Below are 23,029 nucleotides of genomic sequence, written 5' to 3' on the forward strand. Positions count from 1 at the left end.
GGAACCCTCTTGCACTGTTGGTGAAAATGTAAATTGATACAGCCACTATGGAGAACAGTATAGAGGTTCCTTAAAAAAACTAAAAATACAATTACCATATGATCCAGCAATCCCACTACTGGGAATATACCCAGAGAAAACCATAATTCAAAAAGACACATGCACCCCAATGTTCACTGCAGTGCTATTTACAATAGCCAGGTCATGGAAGCAACCTAAATGCCCATCGAAAGACGAATGGATAAAGAAGTTGTGGTACATATATACAATGGACTATTACTCAGCCATAAAAAGGAACAAAATTGAGTCATTTGTTGAGACGTGGATGGATCTAGAGACTGTCATACAGAGTGAAGTAAGTCAGAAAGAAAAAAACAAGTATCGTATATTAACGCATGTATGTGGAACCTAGAAAAATGGTACAGATTAACCGGTTTGCAGGGCAGAAGTTAAGACACAGATGTAGAGAACAAACGTATGGACACCAAGGGGGGAAAACCGCAGTTGGGTGGGGATGGTGGTGTGCTGAATTGGGCGATTGGGATTGACATGTATACACTGATGTGTATAAAATTGATGACTAATAAGGACCTGCTGTATAAAAAAACAAACAAACCCACTAATACTACACTTTCTTTGGGTTATTTGTATGGAAATATGTTAATATAAATGTTTCAGACATTACATGAAATTTCTAAAAATCTTATATGTTCTGGTATAATGTTATAAGTCATAATTCTAGTTATTACTTTAAAATGTATATCTCAGAAATAACTAAATTTCCCTGTCAATTGTATTATTATGAACTTTCATCAAATCTTTAACCGTGGTCATTTTTAAGTCTTTTGTCATTTACAGACAGTTCTGGGTGTACTCTGATGCTTTCGCAAAAATGTTCCTATAAAATGGTTTCATCTTCAAGGAATTCATGGAAAAGACGGACAAGTACAGGTTTCTGGTAACTGACGATACTGCTGAACTGAATGAATAAGCATTTTCAGAACTCTAATGGAAAATTGATGAATTCATAAAAGTGCTAACAAAAGATCAAGATGAAAAAAAAATTGATTGCATGGGACTGAGTGAACTGATGAGGATGATTATAATTTTTGTGACTTTCTGTTTGAATAAAAAAAAAAAGAAAAATCCCACAAGGACTCAGAGGCAAAAAATATACAAATCAATTTTCACTGCAAAGTAAAGGAGCTGTTACAGTGGAGGTTTACTGGACTGAACGTCAATATTATGACATAGTGTGAGTGTGTTTCGTGTTTGGTAATTGCAGTCATTGTTGCTTTTGTTGCGGTCATCCATTTACAATGCTTGGTGTCAGTTTATTTATCTCTTGTAAAAATAAAATACAGTGTGTGTGTGTGAGTTGTGAACAAAAAATAGTATGGATTACAGAGCAAGAAAATCAATCCTAACTGAGGAGGATCTCCCTGAGAAATTACAGTTGACCCTTGAACAACATGGAATTGAACTGTATGGGTCCACTTATATGCAGATTTTTTTCAGTAAATATATTGGAACAATTTGGGGGGGACGTGCAACAATTTGAAAAAACCCTCAGACAAACCACAGAGCCTAGAAATACCAAAAAAATTTAAGAAAAAGTTAGGTATGTCATGAATGCATAAACTATATGTAGATACTAGTCTATTTTATCATTTACTACCATAAAATGTACACAAATGTACTCTAAAAAGTTAAAATTTATCAAAACTTACACACACACTTACAGACCATACATGGCACCATTCACAGTTGAGAGAAACCCAAACATAAAGATGCAGTATGAAATCATAACTGCATAAAATTAACTGTGGCATATACTGTACTTCTGTAATAATTTCAGAGCCACCTCCTGTTGCTAGCATAGGTGTTGCAAGTATCTGCTTAGAACATCTCCTGAGCAGTTCGTCTCTCCAGCAAATTGCGTACTGTAGGAAAAAGTAATCTCTTGTGGTTCCTGAGTATTTTTCATCAAGTTTAGTACAATACCATAGGCCTTGAATAACACCATGGTACCCATGCGAAGAGCCACTAGTGATGCTGGAAATGCTCCCAAGAAGCAGAGAAAAGTCATGACATTACAAGAAGACGCTGAATTGCCTGATATGTACCAGAGATTGTGGTCTGCAGCTGTGATTTCCCACCATTTCAAGATAAATGAATCCAGTGTAAGGACCATTGTAAAAAATGAAAAGGAAATTCATGAAGCCATAACTGCCGCTATGCCAGCAGGTGCAAAAACCTTGTGCTTTTTGTGAAATACCTTTTTATCTCATATTGAAAATGCAGCTTTTATGTGGGTGCAAGATTGCTATAAGAAAGGCATACCTATAGACTCTAATATGATTTGAGAAAAAGCAAAGTCATTATACGACAACTTAAAGCAAAAGGAAGATGAAGGGTCTAAGTCTGGAGAATTTAATGCCAGCAAAGGATGGTTTGATAATTTTAGAAAGAGGTTTGGCTTAAAAACTGTCAAGATAACAGGAGAAGCAGCCTCTGCTGACGCAGAGGTAGCAGACAAGTTCCCAGACTGAGGAGAAAGGATATCTGCCTGAACAGGTTTTTAGTGCAGATGAAAGTGCCCTATTCTGGAGGGGAAAAAAATTTAAAAAAATAAAGCCTCAAAAGACATTAGTAAGGAAGAGAAGCAAGCACCAGGATTTAAGGCAGGAAGGGAGAGGCTAAGTCTACTGTTTTGTGAAAATGCAGTCACATTTACCACCAGGACTGCCCTTATCTATAAAGCTGCTCACCTTGAAAGGAAAAGATAAACACGAGCTGCCAGTCTTTAGATATACAAAAAGAAGGGCCTTTCTATGGATTGGTTCCATCGATGCTTTGTCCCTGAAGTCAGGAAATACCTTGCCTTTTAAAGTTCTTTTGAAATTGGACAATGCCCCTGGGTACCCAGAACCCCATGAATTCAACACTGAAGGCGTCTAAGTGGTCTACTCACCTCCAAACATGTCTCTAATTCAGCCTCTAGATCGGGGGTCATAAGGACCTTTAAGGCTCATTACACACAATATTCTATGGAAAGGATTATCCACACTAAAGAAAAGACCCCAATGGAGAGAACATCACGTAAGTCTGGAGGAAGGATCACACCACTGAAGAAGCCATCACTGTTAAAGAAAAAGCCATGAAAGCCATCAAACCTGAAACAATAAGTTCCTGCTGGAGAAAACTGTGTTCAGATGTCCTGCATGACTTCACAAGATTTACGACAGAGCCAATCAAGGAAATCATGAAACAGACTGTGAATATGGCCAAAAAAAGATGGGGGTGAAGGGTTTCAAGTTCTGAATCTTGGAGAAATTCAAGAGCTAACAGACACCACACCAGAGGAATTAACAAAAGATGACTTGATGAAGATGAGTGCTTCCAAAACAGTGCCAGACGATGAGGAAGAAGATGTAGAAGAAGCTGTGTCAGAAAACAAACTGACATTAGACAATCAGGCAGCCGGGTTCCGATTATTTAAGACTGCTTTTGACTTCTTTTACAAGGACGCTTCTATGATATAGACTCTGAAACCAAAGCACATGGTGGGAGAGGGACTGGTACCATACAGAAACATTTTTAGAGAAATGAAAAAGCAAAAAAGTCACACAGAAATTACAATGTATTTCCATAAAGTTACACTCTCTGCCTCCCCTTCCTCCTCCACCACCTCTCCTGCCTCTGCCACCCCAAGACAGCAAGACCAACGCCCCCCCTTGCTCATCAGCCTACTCAATGTGAAGACAAGGAGGATGAAGGCCTTTATGATGACCCACTGCGACTTAATGAATAGTAAATAATCATCATGTCTACAGTTAATAAACTTATTTGTTGTGTATGTGTGTGTATCTTTGTGTGAAAATCTAATAACTGTATGGCAAGAATTGTATGAGATGTTTTTGTGTCATCATCATCATCATCGCCTAAGTATTCATCATGTAGAACATCATGTACAAGACTTGTATTGAAATGGATAGCCTATCCTTACATAGGCATAAAGTGAGTGATATTTAATATAAAATTAATAATTAATAAAATTAATGTTAGTTTTATTAATGATTTATAACTGTGCTTTCAAAGAATTACATTACCAACTGTGTATCAGTCTATTATCACATTTTTTAAAAATGTAACAATGTTTCCAATCCTGTACATGAATATGACTGTAATACTGTATGCCATAAACATTTTCTAACCATTTAGCAGTGTACTACTGAATGGTTACAAAATTTTGTAGCCATTCAGGCCAGAGTACTAAGAAGCGATCTGTGAAGCAATCATATCAATTACAGTAGGCTACTATCAAGCCATCATACTGTTGCTTCTTCATTATCAATGCATGAATCTTTATACCAGTAAATAAATGTTCCTTTTTCACTTTTCATTTTTCATTGTCTAGTGTTTGTAACATGTATATCTACAGTGTTTTGTATCATATAAGACAATATTAATATAGATACTGACAGATGATTCAGCTTGTAAACAGATAACATAAACTTACAGTATCGATAAATACGGTACTGTAAATGTATTTTCTCTTCCTTATTATGATTTTCTTAATAATATTTTCTTTTCTCTAGCTTACTTTAAGAATACAGTATACAAAACACATTATATATAAAATACATGTTAATAACTTTATTTTATTGGTAAGCCTTCAACAGTAGGCTACTAGTAGTTAAGTTTTTGGGGAGTCAAAACTTCTAGTCGGATTTTCAACTACACTGGGGTTGGGCACCCCTACCCTCTGAGTTGCTCAAGGTTAACTGTATCTATAAACTGAAGAAAGTAACAAACAAGAAGGGAAGGCAAGTGTATACCAGGATGAGAGCTGAATTGAAATGCAATCTCCTACTTTTCTGCTTCAAGCACAAAATGTTTCCTGACCAGCACATGACACTGTGGACCATTCGCTCCTTCTTGAAAGACTCTTCCCTTGGTTTCTGAGACACAAGGCTTTCTTGTTTTTTCTCATACCTTCCTAGACCCTCCTTCACAATTTTCTCAAAACCTAAATCCTCAAGCCTTTTCTTTCTACACTTTCTCTTTGATTCCTACTGCTTTCCTTTCAATGCAACCTTAACTGTCATAACATACCAAAATAAATGTAACATCTTCATAAAGGAAACAGCATTCTAATCTTAAAAACATGAAAGATGAAATAAAGCAACAAAACAGAACATAAGTCCTAAAGGATTGTGTTTACATAATTCTCTTTGCACAAAGACTTGCATTATTTAGGTACATAATAAACACTTTTGGATACTTATAAAACTTTCTTCATAACCTCGTCAAGAGCCAACGTCTTACCTTCACCATGTTGTGTATACTATTCCAGTACAGGGTCATGCACACACTCAATAAAAATCAACAGTTCCTGAAATATGTTTTCCATCATTGGCAAACTAGCAATGAAATAATTTTAAACAAATGACTCAAGCCAAGTTATTTGTTTTCCATGCCTCCAATCTTGCTCTCTTTACCCACCAAATCAATACATTAAACTGGCATTAAATCAAAGTGGTATTTCTAAAATCCAAATCAGTTCCTATTTATTTCCTGCTTTGAGCTCTTTGAGCTCTCCTTTTTGACAGATCAAAACTCAGATCTAAGGTTCTCCATGAACTGAACACTGCTTAACTCTTCTATCACCACTCACTCATACAACTTAACCAAACTACTTACTATTTTCCAAACACATGTATTGTTTCATAATTCCATGGTTTGCAGAATTCTTCTATTTGCAATATCCCTCTCTGCCCCCATTCACCAAAAATTTCTTATTGCTCCTTCAAAACTAAAATAAAACATCCCATTTTGTGAATCCTTCCCTAACCCATACCATACATTAGGACAGTATAACCCTCTTTTAGGCCACTAGTGTATACACAAACTATTATTATAGCACCTATCACTTGGTACTATAACTGTTTCTGTTTGTATCCCCCTACTAAGCTGACATCCTACAGGCAGAGGCCATGTCTTATTCATTTTGGTACAATCGCTGCCAAATACTCAGTACATGACTGTGGGATGTATAAATGAGTAACTGATAGGCTTCCTGAATATATATGTAAATTTAAAGAATTATAGAAATAAATGGGTAGAGGAAGCTTAAATATCTTGAGTGGGCTACAAACTTCAACCTCAAAAATCTGCAAAAGTAAACAAAGGTAGATGTGGAGAAGTCAAGACCAGGACTCATAATAAACACAGACTCACTGGTGATTCTTACTGCCCGGTCAGTGCGGAAATCCTCTGTGTCTGGTTCATCCAGGTCTTCCAGGAAATTATATTCTGGATCGTCATCATCATCTGCCTCATCTAGGAAAAAAAAATGTTTTAGACACTTATTCCCAACTCTGAACTCATATCTCTAATGAAAATTTAAGATGTTCAGCACCATAAGAATCTACTCCAATAAAGCACATTTATTCTGAAGTTTTTATTTTTATTTTATTTTTTACTTATTTTTTGGCTGCGCCACACGGCTTGCAGGATCTTAGTTCCCTAACCAGGAATTAAACCCAAACCCTCAGCAGTGAAAGCACAGAGTGCTAACCACAAGGGAATTCCCTATTCTGAAGTTTTTAAACAACTTATTCTTTTTTTCCTCAGTGCCTGTGCACAGATCATTTCCCACAGCGGACTCATCTCACCTATTCTCCCCAATTAGCCAAGTTCCTTCCTTCCTTCCTTCAAACAAAACTTAAATTTCTCAAAATGCAGCAAAAGCCTGAAAACTGAACATATAATTTATCTCAGTAAACCCACTTAGAGTAGTGCATCTCATTAAAATAATATTTTTGTAAAACTCTTTATACAAAGGCATTGATAGTGAAAAAAGAAATGACCCTAATTCCCAATAATTAGGGAATGACTATAATTATGATGCCTTAGTATAAAATAGTATATACATATAGAATATAAACATTCTATACATGTTCAACACATTCGTGACAAAAGTACAACACAATACACACATAATACTCATAAGCATAAGAAAATTATATCCCTACAATAACTCAGAAATAACTAAAAATATACAAAAATAACAAACATTTGTAATGGCAGAGCATAGAAGTATGGGTATTTTTCTCCCTTGCAATTTTCTCTAATGTTGATGCTATGATGTCTTTTAGATTCCTAACTAAAAATCTTGAAGGAGTAAATCAATTATGGATTGTTATATATATTTTTTTCTTTAATAAATTTATTTAATTTATTTATTTATTTTTGGCTGCAATGGGTCTTTGTTGCTGTGCGGGCTTTCTCTAGTTGCAGTGAGCAGGGGCTACTCTTAGTTGTGGTACGTGGTCTTCTCATTGCGGTGGCTTCTCTTTGTTGTGGAGCATGGGATCTAGGTGTGTGGGCTTCAGTACATGTGGCTCATGGGCTCTAGAGCGCAGGGTCAGTAGTTGTGGTGCACGGGCTTAGCTGCTCTGCGGCATGTGGGATCTTCCCGGACCAGGGCTCGAACCCGTGTACCCTGCACTGGCAGGCAGATTCTTAACCACTGTGCAACCACAGTGCACCCTGGATTGTTATACTAAGATAAATTTTTCCTGGGACAACTTTAGATCAGTATCGTCTAACAGAATTTTCTGCAAGGTCGGAAATGTTCTACATATGCATTGTATGACAACGGTAGCCACTAGCCACGTGAGGCAACTGAGAACTTGAAATGTGGCTAGTGCAACTGAGGAAGTGAATTAAAACAAAAAGCAAAAACAAAGTCTAGAAAATGAGAATAACTAATTCCTTACCACTATGTAGCCATTACACAGGAGAGGGAGATCTCTATGTATTACAGCAGAAAGATGTCTAAATTATATTAAGTGAACGAAGAAAGCTGCAGATGCAGGACAATATGTATAGTATGATTCCTTTCTTGGGAAAAAAGATAAATATGTGCTTGATTAAACACAGAGAAAATATCTAGAAAGAATTAACAAAGACTGAAAAATAGAACTCTTTCTTTTCTTAATTTTTCATAATAAATATTTTTTATTAAAAATAAAAATAGGGCTTCCCTGGTGGTGCAGTTGTTGAGAGTCCGCCTGCCAATGCAGGAGACGCAGGTTCGTGCCCCAGTCCGGGAAGATCCCACATGCAGCGGAGCGGCTGAGCCCGTGAGCCATGGCCGCTGAGCCTGCGCGTCCGGAGCCTGTGCTCCGCAATGGGAGAGGCCACAACAGTGAGAGGCCTGTGTACCGCAAACAAACAAACAAACAAATATAAATAAATAAATACACACACTTTTTTTTTTAATTTTTGGCTGCATTGAGTCTTCATTGCTGTGTGCGGGCTTTCTCTAGTTGTGGCGAGCGGGGGCTACTCTTCATTGCGATGTGCGGGCTTCTCACTGCGGTGGCTTGTCTTGTTATGGAGCACGGGCTCTAGGCACGCAGGCTTCAGTAGTTGTGGTGTGTGGGCTCAGTAGTTGTGGCTTGTGGGCTCTAGAGCGCAGGCTCAGTAGTTGTGGCGCACGGGCTTAGCTGCTCCACGGCATGTGGGATCTTCCCGGACCAGGAATTGAACCCGTGTCCCCTGCATTGGCAGGCTGACTGTTAACCTCTGCACCACCAGGGAAGTCCCACACACACATTTTTGATTCATAATCACTGGAAAATTTGTACTGATAAACCCCAATCTAACCTGACATTCTTTACTCAACATTTATTGTTTATTATATATAAATCTGCATTGTATATATATAGCTATTTAAATGTGAAGGCTTTTTCACCCATCTATAGGTTTATTCCCCAATAAAAATGTTTTAAATCCTTACGAATGGAATCCTGTCTTCGTAATCTCTATAGTACTTTCTATGTAAGTCTCTTTACAGCAGGTTCTTTACAAACGTTGCTGAATAATATAAGTTCTGGGGAAAGCCTATAACATATGGATACTGCACACACGTTTGGACCCCCATCTGTTTAGGTGCAAGAACTACAATAGACAGCTTCTGCCCATACCATACAAACGGGTCAGCCAATATTCTCAGAGAACCCATTTGGCAAACATGTTGAAATATCATTTAGGAAGGTTTCTTCTGAGTTCTGCTTAGCTTTTAGTACCCTGATTGTGGAACCTGCCCTCTGGGTCTAATTACTTTTTTGACTGATTGACAATGTCAGCATCTACCCAGCTGATCTCAATTTTGTGTACCCATCCCCTCTAGTACAGCCTCATTTTTTGCAAATGAGACTCTCACTTTTAATAATATGCAGAGCAGATGGTACTAGGAACATGTGAAAATAGTTAGCCACGTAATACTACCAAAATAAACCGGCATATGGCTAAAGTTTGGTACTGTGATCTATATCTAGCATCATTTCCTATTTACCAGCACTCACAAAATTCAGCTGGTAGATCTGTGGATCCAAACCTACCCTAGTCATTGGCTCTATGTTCTCTTTTTTAAATCTATCCTAATAAGGAAACAAAAAAATACTGTTTTAAAGAAAGAGGATTTTCACCCTCCCCACTAACCATTATTCCAATTCCTCGATCAACCCTTATCATACTTATTTCTCCCAGACCAGTAGTTTCCAACCATTAGGATATATAAGAATTAGATACCTAGATGATAACCATTAGTGATTCTGATTCAGTAGGTATGGAGTGAGGCCCTGGAATCTGTATCTTTTTTCTTTTTTTTTTTTAAATTTATTTTGGCTGCGTTGGGTCCTTGTTGCAGTACGTGGGCTTCTCATTGTGGTGGCTTCTCTTGTTGCAGAGCATGGGCTCTAGGCATGTGGGCTTCAGTAGTTGTGGCACGCAGGCTCAGTAGTTGTGGCACATGGGCTTAGTTGCTCCGCGGCATGTGGGATCTTCCCGGACCAGGGCTCAAACCCACGTCCCCTGCCTTGGCAGGTGGATTCTTAACCCCTGTACCACCAGGGAAGTCCCTGGAATCTGTATCTTAACACCATCCAACAAATACATCCCTACACTCCCTGATTCTGATTCAAATTCTAGGGACAAATTATGAGAAACACCACCCAGACTCCCAAAATCCTGACAGCCAACTCTGTCTGGCCTTTCCTCCTCAACAGCCAGCATCTCAGCTCTTTCAACCAAGGTGATAACAATCAGGGCACCAAAGCTGCTGCCCTAATAAAGCCATGAAAACCTGACTTAATTACTATCAATATTTTGTCTTAGCTTAGGTCTAAGGACAAAATGCAGAGCTTGCTTATGAAGCATCACACGCATTTAAAAAATGCTTTAATGTCCCTGAGACTTCTTTGATTGAGATACGTTCCTAGAATATTAAACGGGGTTATAATCCTAGCAGTACAACAAATTGATTCTATAACACAGAGCAACACAATGAATTTCTCTGACACTTTTACAAAATGGATAGAATTATCTTTGTCCCTGTTCACTCCTTTCTGCAGATATTTTTGAGCCTTGGTATCTTGGACCTTGAATGTGTTGATAGAAAAAGTTCAATAAATGAACTTCAAGAGAACAATAAATCCCCAAAAACAGTGACATTAAAAAAACTTCATGTATGTAGATGTGTACATTTTTCTGGGGAGTGGCTGCACAGCTTCCATCAGATTCTCAGAGGGGTAAGGGATGGAAAAGCTAGCAGCTTAGACTCCTATCAGAAGACTAATGTGATAATACATCAGCTGTTGATTATTAAGGAACTGACTCTCCAGTTAATATGTCAATGACTCAGCTGCAAATTTCATCCTTTTCTCCTTCATGCAAGTTTGTGCATTTCATTGCTTATTACCACTTCTGCTATAGAAGGTGGGTGGAGAAGAACAAAAATGCTAAAATTCAAACCGATTTGCTTCTTGTTACCTGTCTTTTCTAAATGTTTAGGGAATTTAAATTTAGGGCTAAAATTCCTCCTATTGCCACATTAATGCAGAAAACTAAAAGGTAACGTCATATTTGAAAGCTCTCACAAGAGGCACATCAAACTATTATCAGTGATCCCTCTGCGGCATGAAACTGTCATCATGAGGAAAGGCTTTAACAGTTTTCTTTACACAATATTTGATTTCTTTACTCCAAGCAAGTATTACCCTTATGGTTATAATACAGAATATAAGAGAAAACCCTGGGGAGCATATATTCTACAGAACCTAAATACATATTATCTCAATGTCACTTCCACCCATCTGATTCCTCTCTTATCACTGTTGTCAAATATCTTTCAAAGGTCCATCTCAATTACCACCTTTTTCATGTTGCTATCTCTGGTCATGCTAAACAATAATTCTCTCTCTTCTCAAACCTTAGAACAGAGTTTATGTCACTTTTATGGTGCATCTGAGTTCATTCAACTTCATTAATCTGAAATGTATCATGCATTTAACAATGGGCCAGGCACCATTCATACATGTTTACTCCCTAACAAAATGATCATTTTCCTCTATCTCTCATAGAACCTAACACACTGCCTTGTAAACGAAAGCACTCAATACCAAATGCCAAATTATGTGCAATATAGTTATTAATAGTTTTATAAGGTAAATATGAGAACTTACTTTCTTTCATTCACTTATCTTAATTTATTCCTGGCCGTACCTACCCAAATATTTACTCAGTCTATTTCCATACAAGCTATATGTTCTCTTACTATCTTAAAGCATTATCCTTTCAACACAAAAATCTTACAGTAGTTGTTCTTAGAAGACAGGGAAAAGAATAAAGATATGCTCTGTAAGTTGTCTGCAATTAAGTTTGATAGGACATCATGTGATCCAGAAATAGGAGCAATGAATTTGGCTATGGATTAAAGTGAGATAGTGAATGACTCTGTTCACATAAAAATGCAAGTAAGACTTTGGTTCAGTTATACACATTTTTTAAAAAGTGTGAATCTGCCACAACACAACCAGTATGAATATCCTGGTCATTCCCCATTGAAGAGAGTCAAAAGGAAACAACAATAGTAACAAAATTGCCCTGATTCCATCAAAAGAATGTGACATCATCTGGAATCACTACAAACTAAATCAATCTCTCATTTCCTCTAAATTTACAGAAACACTGCACAAAATGATGAATGGCAACTAACTTTCATTATAGTACACTTAAAAAAAAAAACCCACCAAAGACAATTTAACAATGTATTGTTTTAAAGTAAGAATTTTACTTATATTCTAAAACAAATAAGGGCTGCAGCAGGGATTCTTACACCATGTATGACTGTACTCAACATTGTTTCTGTCTGATCAATTCTCCTTCCCTACTTCTGGAAACACTGTCACTTCTTTTGGGTAACTGCTCACTCCAACCCCGTTGTTTACAAGGTGCTGCCAATCACAGGACTTCATGCTGAAACAGTCTCCCTATCAAAGCCATGCAATACCAAGACAGTGGGCATGTGATCAAACCCAACCAATCAGAGTTGCTCCTCTGGATTTTTCAAACTGGAGCCTGTAGGAGAGAGTTGTTCTGATGTGGGGACAAACCAAGAAGTGAAGGATGTGCTTATGATCATAGTTCCAGCCTTGTAGAAAAAAATAGGTTTGAGAATGGAGTTGACTGACAAAAAGTAGAGATAACAGCTGTTGAGAGGGAAAGTGGGTCTTAATTCCACTGTAGGTTTTTCTGCCCTTCCCAAAGTCTGGTTTCATTCAGCAAGTTGAGAGTTAGGATTCTCAACTTCAGCAAGTTGAGAGTTAGGATTCTTTCACCTGCATCAGGAAGAACCTTAACTAACAGGACAGTCTTCAAGTGAGTCAATGCACTCTTGTGAAATCACATATAAAATTATATGTACATTTATGTTTCAGGGGAGGAATCTTAGCATTAAAAAGATTCCCCAAGGGCTTCCCTGGTGGCGCAGTGGTTGAGAGTCCGCCTGCCAATGCAGGGGACACGGGTTCGTGCCCCAGTCCGGGAGGATCCCACATGCCGCGGAGCGGCTGGGCCCGTGAGCCATGGCCACTGAGCCTGCGTGTCCGGAGCCTGTGCTCCACAACGGGAGAGGCCACAACAGTGGGAGGCCCGCGTACCGCAAAAAAAAAAAAAAAAAAAAAAGATTCCCCAGAAGACTCTTTAACAAAAACAAAAGGGGGGGGCAGTGGAATTTAACTACTGATTTAGACCACACTGTTAAATACACAATTAAATCAATTAACCAAAAACATCCCTTTCTTTAAGCTTTTAACTAATGAAAATTTTACCAGAGACCATGGACAGAGTAGATATTAAATGCAAACAAAACCACTTACCTTCATTCCCCACATCATCATTCATAAGTCCCCCCAGCCACATCTTCCAATCCTCATCATCCGCTGTATTGGGGTCATACATGTCTGGGGTGATGTCTGGAGCTCGGAGCTCTGCCTCTAGTTGCCCCAGGGGAACATCTTTCAGAGGCATCTTAGAGCGAGTTCGGAATGCAATGAGACTGTCATCCATGGGCTAGCCAATGGAGAAGGAAATAAAAACATATCACTGAATGCCTAATGCTTTCAGTTTCTCCAAACTTCATCATATCCTGTGTGTTTCTCTTCTTAGCTTAAAACACAAGGTCTCTTCTCTAAACCATATGGATTTATTGTTCTTTGTCTGAGAAACTTTAAGGATAATGACATCAAATTTTTTTTTGTAGGTGCCAATGTCTTTTTTTTTTTAAAGGTTATACTCCATTTATAGTTCTTATAAAATATTGGCTACATTCCGCGTGTTGTACAATATATCCTTGTATCTTATAATGACATCAGTTTTAAAACCAACATTTCAGGAACATTTATAAGAGCTTTATTAAGATATAATTTACACACCATAAAACTCACTCTTTTAAAGTGTATAACTGAGTGGATCTTACTATGTTCACAGAGTTGTGTGACCATCACCACTATCTAATTCCAAAACATTTTCATCACCCCAAAAAGAAAGGCCATTTCCCTTAGTGGTAGTTCCCCATTCTTCCCTGATCCCAGTCTCTGATACCCACTAATCTTTCTGTCTCTATGGATTTGCTTATGCTGGACATTTTATGTATAAGGAATCATAGGGACTTCCCTGGTGGTCCAGTGGGTAAGACTCCATGCTCCCAATGCAGGGGGCCTGGGTTCGATCGCTGGTCGGGGAACTAGATCCCACACGTGTGCTGCAACTAAGAGTTCGCATACCGCAACTAAGAGTCCACATGCCACAACTAAGAAGTCCACATGCCGCAACTAAAAATCCGCATGCCGCAACTAAGAGGCCACATGCCGCAACTAAGAAGTCTGCATGCCACAATTAAAAAGATCCTACACGCCGCAACAAAGACCCGGCACAGCCAAAATAAATAAATAAATAAATAAATAAATATTTTTTTTTAAAATAAATAAAAGGAATCATACAATATGTGGCCTTTTGTCTCTGGCTTCTTTCACTTAGCATGTTTTCAAAGTTCATCCATTTTGTAGCATGTATCAGTAGTCATTCCTTTTTTTTTTGTAATAAAATTTATTTACTCTATTTATTTTGGGCTGCGTTGGGTCTTCGTTGCTACGAGAGGGCTTCTCACCACGGTGGCTTCTCTCATTGCAGAGCCCAGGCTCTAGGCGTGGGCGCTTCAGTTGTGGCTCGTGGGCTCTAGAGAGCAGGCTCAGTAGTTGTAGCGCACAGGCTTAGCTGCTCCGTGGCATGTTGGATCCTCCCAGACCAGGGCTCAAACCCGTGTCCCCTGCATTGGCAGGTGGATTCTTAACCACTGCATCACCAGGGAAGCCCCTCATTCCTTTTTATTGAGAAAAAAGGAAATGAATAATGTCTATTCATACTCTTTGCCCATTTTTTAATTCGGTTGTCTTTTTATTGTTGACTTATAAGAGTTCATTATATATTACAGATACAAGACCCTTATCAGATATGTGATTTGCAATTATTTTCTCCCACTTTCTAGGTTGTCTCCACTTTTTTGATGTATCCTCTGAGGCACAAAAGTTTTCAATTGTGATGAGGTCCAATGTACCTATTCTTTTTGTCATTTGTGCTTTTGGTATTGTATTAAGAAACCACTGCCTAATCAAAGGTCACAAAGATTTACTCTATGTTTTGTTCTAAGAGTTCTATAATTTTACCCCTTACATTTAAGCCAATGATCTATTTTGAGTTAACTTTTGAGTGTGGTGTGAGGTAAGGGTCTAACTTTATACTCTTGCATGTGGATTTCCAGTTGTCACAGCACCATTTGTTGAAAGACTATTCTTTTCCCATTAATTGGTCTTGGAACACTTGTCAAAGATTAATTGACCATAAATTTAAGAGTTTATTTCTAGACTCTCATTTCTGTTCCACTGATCTGTATGTCTATTCCTTTTTTTTCCTAAAGATACTTTAAGAGAAGAATCTATTTTTTATTTTTACTTTTAAAATTATTTATTTATTTATTTATTTATTTGGCTGCTTCGGGTCTTAGTTGTGGCACACAGGATCTTTTGTGTGGCGTGAGGGCTTCTCTCTAGTTGTGGTATGCAAGCTCCAGAGCGTGCGGCCAGTTGCGCACAGCCAGGGGGAAGGATAAGCTGGGACGAAGTGAGAGAGTAGCATTAACATATATACACTACAAAATGTAAAATAGACAGCTAGTGGGAAGTAGCTACATAGCATAGGGAGATCAGCCCGGTGCTTTGCGCCCACCTAGAGGGGTGGGATAGGGAAGGTGGGAGGGAGACGCAAGAGGGAGAGGATATGGGGATATATGTATACATATAGCTGATTCACTTTGTTATACATGAGAAACTAACACAACATTGTAAAGCAATTATACTCCAATAAAGACGTTAAAAAAAAATAACAACAACTGGCTGGGATTTCCGTGGCAGTCCAGTGGTTAAGACTCCACGCTTCCAATCAGGGGGTGTGGGTTTGATCCCTGGTCAGGGAACTAGGATCCTACATGCTGTGCAGCACAGCCAGAAGAAAAATAAATAAATAAAAATTAAAAAAAAAAAAAAAGAACTGTCTAATGATGGAATTTAGAAAGTCATCATTTGACAGTAACCATAATAATGACTGTTTCAATCAAGAACAAGCAATGGATGCTAAAATTAGTGGGTGAAAAGATATTTTGCCTCAAAGATACATATTAATTTAAAAATGGAAAAATAATAATTTTACAGTGAGGAAAACAAGCAGACACCACCTTAATCATGTGATCAAATTTAACATGACAGAATTTATGTGCCTCCTGATATCATGCACTAAAAAGGACATGTCACTTTTGTGATATTTGTCCCCAAAGTGCATAACCTGAATCTAATTAGGAGGAAGTATCAGAAAAGTCAAAATTGAGGAACATTCTGTAAAATAATTGCTCTATAAGGTTAAAAAATGTCAAGGTTATGAAACTTTGAGAAACTGTTGCCAATAAAAAGAGTCTAAGAGAAAAGACGACTAAATACAACATGTAATCCTAGACTAGATCCCAGATCACAAAAAATCATTTTTCTTTTGCTTTATATAAAAGATATTATTGGGACAACTGGAAAAATCCAAATAAGGACTTTAATAGACTATTAATATTATATATCCTTATTTTCATAATCAAATGTCCTCATCTGTAGGAAATATACACTAAGATATTTAGGGGTAAAGGCGCATCATGACTGCAACACACTCTAAAGCAATTCAGGAAAAAATAAATGTGTACAGAGAGAGAGAAAGAAGGAGAAAATGATAAAGCAGTTGTGGTAAAGGTTAATATTTGAGGAATCTGGCTGAATGTTGTTCCTATGTTCCACATTTTAAAATGCTCTCTGTCACATACCTTATTTCTTCCTTAGAAACTGCCACTCTCACTTAATTCTCACTTACAATAAAATAGCACAAACTAAATAGAGTATCAAAGACCTATAATTTCATGACTGTTACTTATTGTATCAAAATTTAATATCTTCCCTTCTCCCTTCCCAATCTGAGCAATGACTAAATTATTCCATTTGACTTTTTCAGCAATTTAGAGTTATGTTTACCTGGAAAGAATCCATGCAGACTGGACTGGAAGCCAGCTCCTCATCTACCGCATGCAACTTCTCCATGAAAGTACTATCCTTGGTCTGTTTGGGCTTTGGTGGGGGTGGAGGCCCCATGGGCACTACCTCAGCACTGATATGCCTAATGGCAGGTGTGGTGACTTTCTCAGCCTGATTAAAAGGGGCAAGTATGTTAAAAATTAAAGGGAGGAAGAGAAGAGAAAAAAAAAAAAGCGGGAGGAGAGAAGCATGTCTTTCATATGCTAGCAATCTTTCTCTTCCCATCTAGATAGAGGTATATAAAAACAAAGGCACTGTCAAGTACATTAATCTAATTAGGTTTCATCCTATTTCCAATGAAGCCAACTGGATGCTATTTAGGTTATCAAAAGCGGGAAAATACAATAAAAATGGCTTTAGAACAATATTAGAAAACACATACAAAAAAGAGAAGGGTAGAAGGAAAGAAACTCTGCTAGTCACTCACATTTGGCCCCTTAATAAGAACTCTCTCTGTCACTGAGTTCCAGTTTTCTCTTAACTGTTCACTGACTTAAGGGAATTTGAAATCCAGTTATAACTAGTCACAAATACCAGGAAGATAATGGCATGATTACTGATCTTGAATCATGTTTGGCAAAGGGTGACAGCTTAGAATCACCATGGATAAATGATCTATTTATACAGTTAAATAATCTACTTATAGAGCATCTCTAATTTATCTTGCTAGTATGATGTGGATTTACCTCTGATAATATGCCACTCTCCTCATCTGTTTCAGTCATCTCAGAAGACTGCCTCAATCTGGATTTCTTTACCCCACGTGGAGACGAAGCAGTGCTTTCAACATCACTTTCCAATAAACTCTACAAAACAAATCCAGTTCACTTTCATATGTATGCCCCTACCTCATTCCACTGAGTTTGAAGTACCTCAATAGAATGAATCACAAAATATCAATCACTGAATTAGAGTAAGAGAATAAAATTTAAATAAAAGCTTAATTTGCTGAAGGTAGGAACAGGGATCATATCTCTATCCTCATCAGCATTGTGAACTCTGTAAAACTGTAAGGCACTGATTTAAAATCCTTTAACAAACAAGTCAAAGAACACATTAAGAAATAGAATATTACATTAACTATGAAAATGAACAAACTATAGCTACAAGCAACAGTATAAATGAATCTCAAATGACTTGCGCTGAACCAAAAAAAAAAAAAAGCCACACAAAAGAACAGACTATGGTTCCATTTACCTAACGTTCAGAAACAGTAAAAAATTGAACACAGTGTGTAGAGCTGCATATTTAGGTGATATAAGTAGAAAGATAAGCAAGGAAGTAATTACCAAAAAGTCAAGATAGTGGCTGTCTATACGGGAAGAAAAGTGACTGTGATAAGAGGTGTCTGGCAATGTTATACTTAATGACTTTAAGGAAGTTTCATAAGGATTAGCTTTATAGTTATTTAAGCTGTATATTTTAATTTTTATCCTATGCACAATTCTGTATGTTATATGTGTTATATTTCATAATACAAGACATGAAAAAATCAAGGGAGCATGAAGAGGAGTCACAGTCTTAGATTTATGCAAAGAAATGAGTAGAAAAAAGCACTGTGTTTCAACCCTCTGTATAGAACAAGTGATATTATTAAGGAAGCAAAGTACACTCTGCCTTGTGGAGCCAAATTTTTTCTATATTACCAACTAACACTCACACAGGTAACCACTGACCTCTTCAGCAGTCTCATCTTCTTCTTCATCATCGGGTTGGTACTCTTCATCTGAGGAATCATCGTCTTCAAGGTGGATATCCACAAACTGAGGAGGCTACATAAGTACAATTATAGAAAAAAAAAAATAGAAAACACGAATCATATGTATTTGGGAAATAAGGGGAAGAAAGCAGAGCAGGAAAAAAAATAATCCTAAGAGCACAACAAGCAGCTAAAGCAAGTAATAAGAGGCAGGAGTTAAAAAGATTTCTAGCATGAGAGTCAAACCTAAGACTAATGAAATGGAAAAAACCAAAACTGGAATTTAAATAAATACATAGGTCCAAAAAAGTTAAGAAACAGAAGCATTTCGAAACTAATGAAGTCTTTCTGGAAAAGAATAAGAATTACCTCTTCCAAGTTTACCTTAATTTCATTGGCCTTCTTAATTGGTGAAATATTCCACGTTGGAATTACCTACCAACAAAGAATATAAACAGTTAAGTTCCCTTAACTAAAATAGACTGTTTTTCATTTTTACTTCTTCTTTACCATCACAAGGAGCCATCAGATTAACACGTCGCTGCAGTGATGTAGGGGTACTGATCTACACTGTCAAATATTTGTCAGAGCTTGGCAGAAGAAAAGGAGAGATGAATCTATTTCCATCATTAGCATCTCTGCCTTAAACCTAGTAAGAATCTGTATTACCCATAAATGGACAAAGTGTCTATATTGTCTACTTTATATTACAGCTTGGGCTCACATAGAATAATAAATACGAAAACTATTTGTAAACTACAATAGGACACAAACCTAGGATACCACAGGTGACAGCAGCCTTTTGCCATCAGTATGTCTTAATCAAGTACATAGATCCACCGTAAGTGTGCCTCCAAAATGCTAGCTACGAAAAGTTCTTAGGGAAAGATTTCGGGGTGAAGTGTCAAGTCGTACACAACTTCTTTTCAAATAATCCAGGAAAAAACAACAGACAGACACAGAGAGAGATAAAGCAGATATGGCAGAATTTTACATTGTTAAATCTAGATGGAATCCAGATTCACTGTAAAATTCTTTTCAACTTTTTCAGGATTTTAAAACAGTAGAGGGGCTTCCCTGGTGGCGCAGTGGTTAAGAATCCGCCTGCCAATGCAGGGGACACGGGTTCGAGCCCTGCTCTGGGAAGATCCCACATGCCGCGGAGCAACAAAGCCTGTGCACCACAACTACTGAGCATGCACTCTAGAACCCACAAGCCACAACTACTGAGCCTGTGTGCCACAATTCCTGAAGCCTGAGCGCCTGGAGCCCATGCCCCGCAATGAGAGACGCCACCATAATGAGAAGCCCGCACACCGCAAGGAAGAGTAGCCCCTCCAACCACTGCAACTAGAGAAAGCCTGTGCCCGTGCACAGCAATGAAGACCCAATGCAGCCAAAAATAAATAAATAAAATAAATAAATAAAATTTAAAAATAAATAAATAAATAAATAAATAAAACAGAGTTGGTGGGGGGACGTTTTTAAAGAATTCTTTAAAACCTCTTACATACTCCTGACACAATACCACTGGAGTGCATAATTTCTTGACCATCTAATTGTGACCCAAACAAAATCATCATGAACAAAATCCAACAGACCATAAGGTTCTGTCTCTATAAGGAGCCTTAGGCCCTCCACATCTCCTCAGCCCTGCCATGTTGTGGCTACTTATCTAGCTCTGTGGAGCCAGACCCGATACAGGGTAAAGGGAATGATGTGATTCAGGTTCCATACCTCTTCTCATGTTTGTTTCTAAACCAATCAATTTTCCTACTGCCAAATCCATCAGGAAGGAGTCAGTCTATTAAGATTAAGAAGCAACGGCTTCCCTAGTGGCGCAGTGGTTGAGAGTCCGTCTGCCGATGCAGGGGACACAGGTTCATGCCCCGGTCCGGGAGGATCCCACATGCCGCAGAGCGGCTGGGCCCGTGAGCCATGGCCACTGAGCCTACGCGTCCGGAGCCTGTGCTCCGCAATGGGAGAGGCCACGACAGTGAGGGGCCCGCGTACCGCAAAAAAAAAAAAAAAAAAAAAAGATTAAGCAGCAAGAGAAATGGACTCTAATCTTTGCTCTCCCTCATAAACTATAGCCTTGGGTTGTCTACCTTCTCTGCAACTATATACGTGGTTGGTAGACATAATCCAGAGCCTGATTTGGACCTCCGTGGGTTTTTTTAATCAAATATGGAATTAATATTAATTATATTCTATGTCAGGTAGACTTCATAGAACTTCTGTCTCACGGATGGCTGCTTTCATCATAGCTACCACGTGTTCATTTGTGATTACTTCCTGGAGAAAGATGAAATTTTACTTTATGCAACCAGGGTTAGTCAATTAGACAAATATATACAAATATATATATACGATGTGGCTGTCAAAAAAAGCCAGTGCATAGGGGGGCAGAATTTGCCACCCTAAAATGTATGTCTTTGGCATATTAAAAAAAAAAAAAGCCAATGCAACCTTAGGCTGCATTAAGGGAAATATGGAATCTGAACACTGAGGGAATAACCTAACTTTATTTTTTTATTTTATTTTTTTTTTGGCTGCACCGTGCAGCATGCAGGATCTTAGTTCCCTGACCAGGGATTGAACCTGTACCCCTGCAGTGGAAGTTCAGGGTCTTAACCACTGGACTGCCAGGGAAGTCCCAACCTAACTTTAATCTATACTAGTTAAACCCAATCTGGAGCACTAGATCCACTTAAGGCATACTTTTAAAAGGATATGGACAAACTTGGCACATGCAGAAGAAAAGGATCAGATTGGTGAAGGTACTCAAAGCCTTGTCACATGAAGACCAATAAAAAATTAGGGGACGTTTAGCAAGAAAAGAATGTTATAAAAAGATATATTGGTTTTCTTCAACTAGAGGAAAGGTCATGTGGAAGAGGAACAGACATTTCTTCTACAGGGCTGCAAGGAACAGAACCAGACAAACAGACAAAAACTACAGTATGCATTCTGGGTCCATATGGCAAATCTTTCTTACTATCAGAGATAGAATGGACTCCCTCAGGACTATCACCTGCCTTGTTGCAGAAGGTAAGCACAAACTGGACAAGTGCTTGTTAAGCAGATAGAACACAGTGCCCAGCATCAAAGAGCTTGTTGTATCAGAATGCTTCAAAAGTCTTCAAGAGGTTCTCATACTTTAGTGTGCAAAAGAATGTACTGTTGTGCTTTCAACAATGCATATTCCCAGGCCCTACCCATGGGTCCTGATTCCTAGGTCTGAGGTGAGCCCAAGAATGTGCATTTTAATAAGCACTCTTGAGGAACCCCATACCAGGGTGATCTTGATGCAACTGGTCCCTGGAACACAATTTGAAATGCACTACTTTAAACACTCCACCACATATCTCACAACATGAATAGAAAAACTGTCATCACTCATTGCTTTCAACCGCTCCAAATGGTTATCTACCTAGCACTTCCAAAAAAGCAACTAAAATAAAAATAAACTATGATAATGATTTCATATATTGCATCTCTACATGTCTATTTGCCTTTTACAAATATTTCTTTAAGGAGTCAAACCCAGATCATAATAAATATTTCCTATATTTTTTCCCCTACAAATAACCTGGAATTATATACTATTAACAAAGCTAAATAAACAATAAAGAAAAAACAGAACACCCACCACTCCTTTTTCCACCACTTCCTTCAGTTTAGAGCGTGTCATTTTGGGTTCCTAAGAAGGGAAAATGAGAAGAAAACAGTCAATAAAAATCATAGAGCGATGCTTGAGTTTGCCCCCAACTGCCAAATTATTTACAAACTCTCAGGTGAGTTTGTAAACAACTCACTACACTTAGCCAGTTTACAGATAGTTCTGTTCCATGACGTTGAAAGAACGATAACTACTCACAAACATTGGCATATCTTCCGTCTCACTGATGGCTGCTTTCATCATAGCGACTACATGTTCATTTGTGATTACTTCCTGGAGAGAGATGAAATTTCACTTTATGCAACAAAGATGTATCATCTAGATAATACTCATGTCTCTGTAACTCTGCTAGATATACGTAGAAGATAAACGAGAGCTAGATATCCAAATGGTTTCAGATTAGGGTAAAGCAAGGCAACTAAAAGCAAAGAGGAAGTTTTGGAGAGAAGCACACAGCTTCCAACAACGTAGCAAGCAAATGGACCAATCTCATTAGCTGATACTAACAGGAATGGCTCAAAAAAAAAAAATTTCTCAGGTTAACTATCTGCTTAAGAGAAACAGTAATAAACAGCAAAGGCTTTATAAATAGCTGTACTGCTACATAGCAAAGAAGAG

General features: G+C 38.0%; 1 protein-coding gene across 4 annotated transcripts in view; it reads right to left on the reverse strand.

The window, feature by feature from the left end:
* The window catches only part of GON4L (gon-4 like), an 89,157-nt gene that overhangs the window by 40,666 nt on the left and 25,462 nt on the right, over positions 1-23,029 (reverse strand). For all 4 annotated transcript variants that reach the window (XM_082615398.1, XM_082615397.1, XM_082615395.1 and 1 more), the window contains 8 exons: positions 22,610-22,684; positions 22,382-22,432; positions 19,114-19,164; positions 18,707-18,802; positions 17,717-17,836; positions 16,971-17,141; positions 13,233-13,425; positions 6,244-6,345 (listed from right to left, as the gene is read on the reverse strand). In XM_082615398.1, coding sequence (XP_082471524.1) covers positions 6,244-6,345; positions 13,233-13,425; positions 16,971-17,141; positions 17,717-17,836; positions 18,707-18,802; positions 19,114-19,164; positions 22,382-22,432; positions 22,610-22,684 — 859 coding nt within the window. The remainder of the gene's footprint in view (positions 1-6,243; positions 6,346-13,232; positions 13,426-16,970; positions 17,142-17,716; positions 17,837-18,706; positions 18,803-19,113; positions 19,165-22,381; positions 22,433-22,609; positions 22,685-23,029) is intronic.

The sequence above is a fragment of the Mesoplodon mirus genome, assembly GCF_964341445.2.
Source record: "Mesoplodon mirus genome assembly, chromosome: 3".
Classification (NCBI taxonomy): domain Eukaryota; kingdom Metazoa; phylum Chordata; class Mammalia; order Artiodactyla; family Ziphiidae; genus Mesoplodon; species Mesoplodon mirus.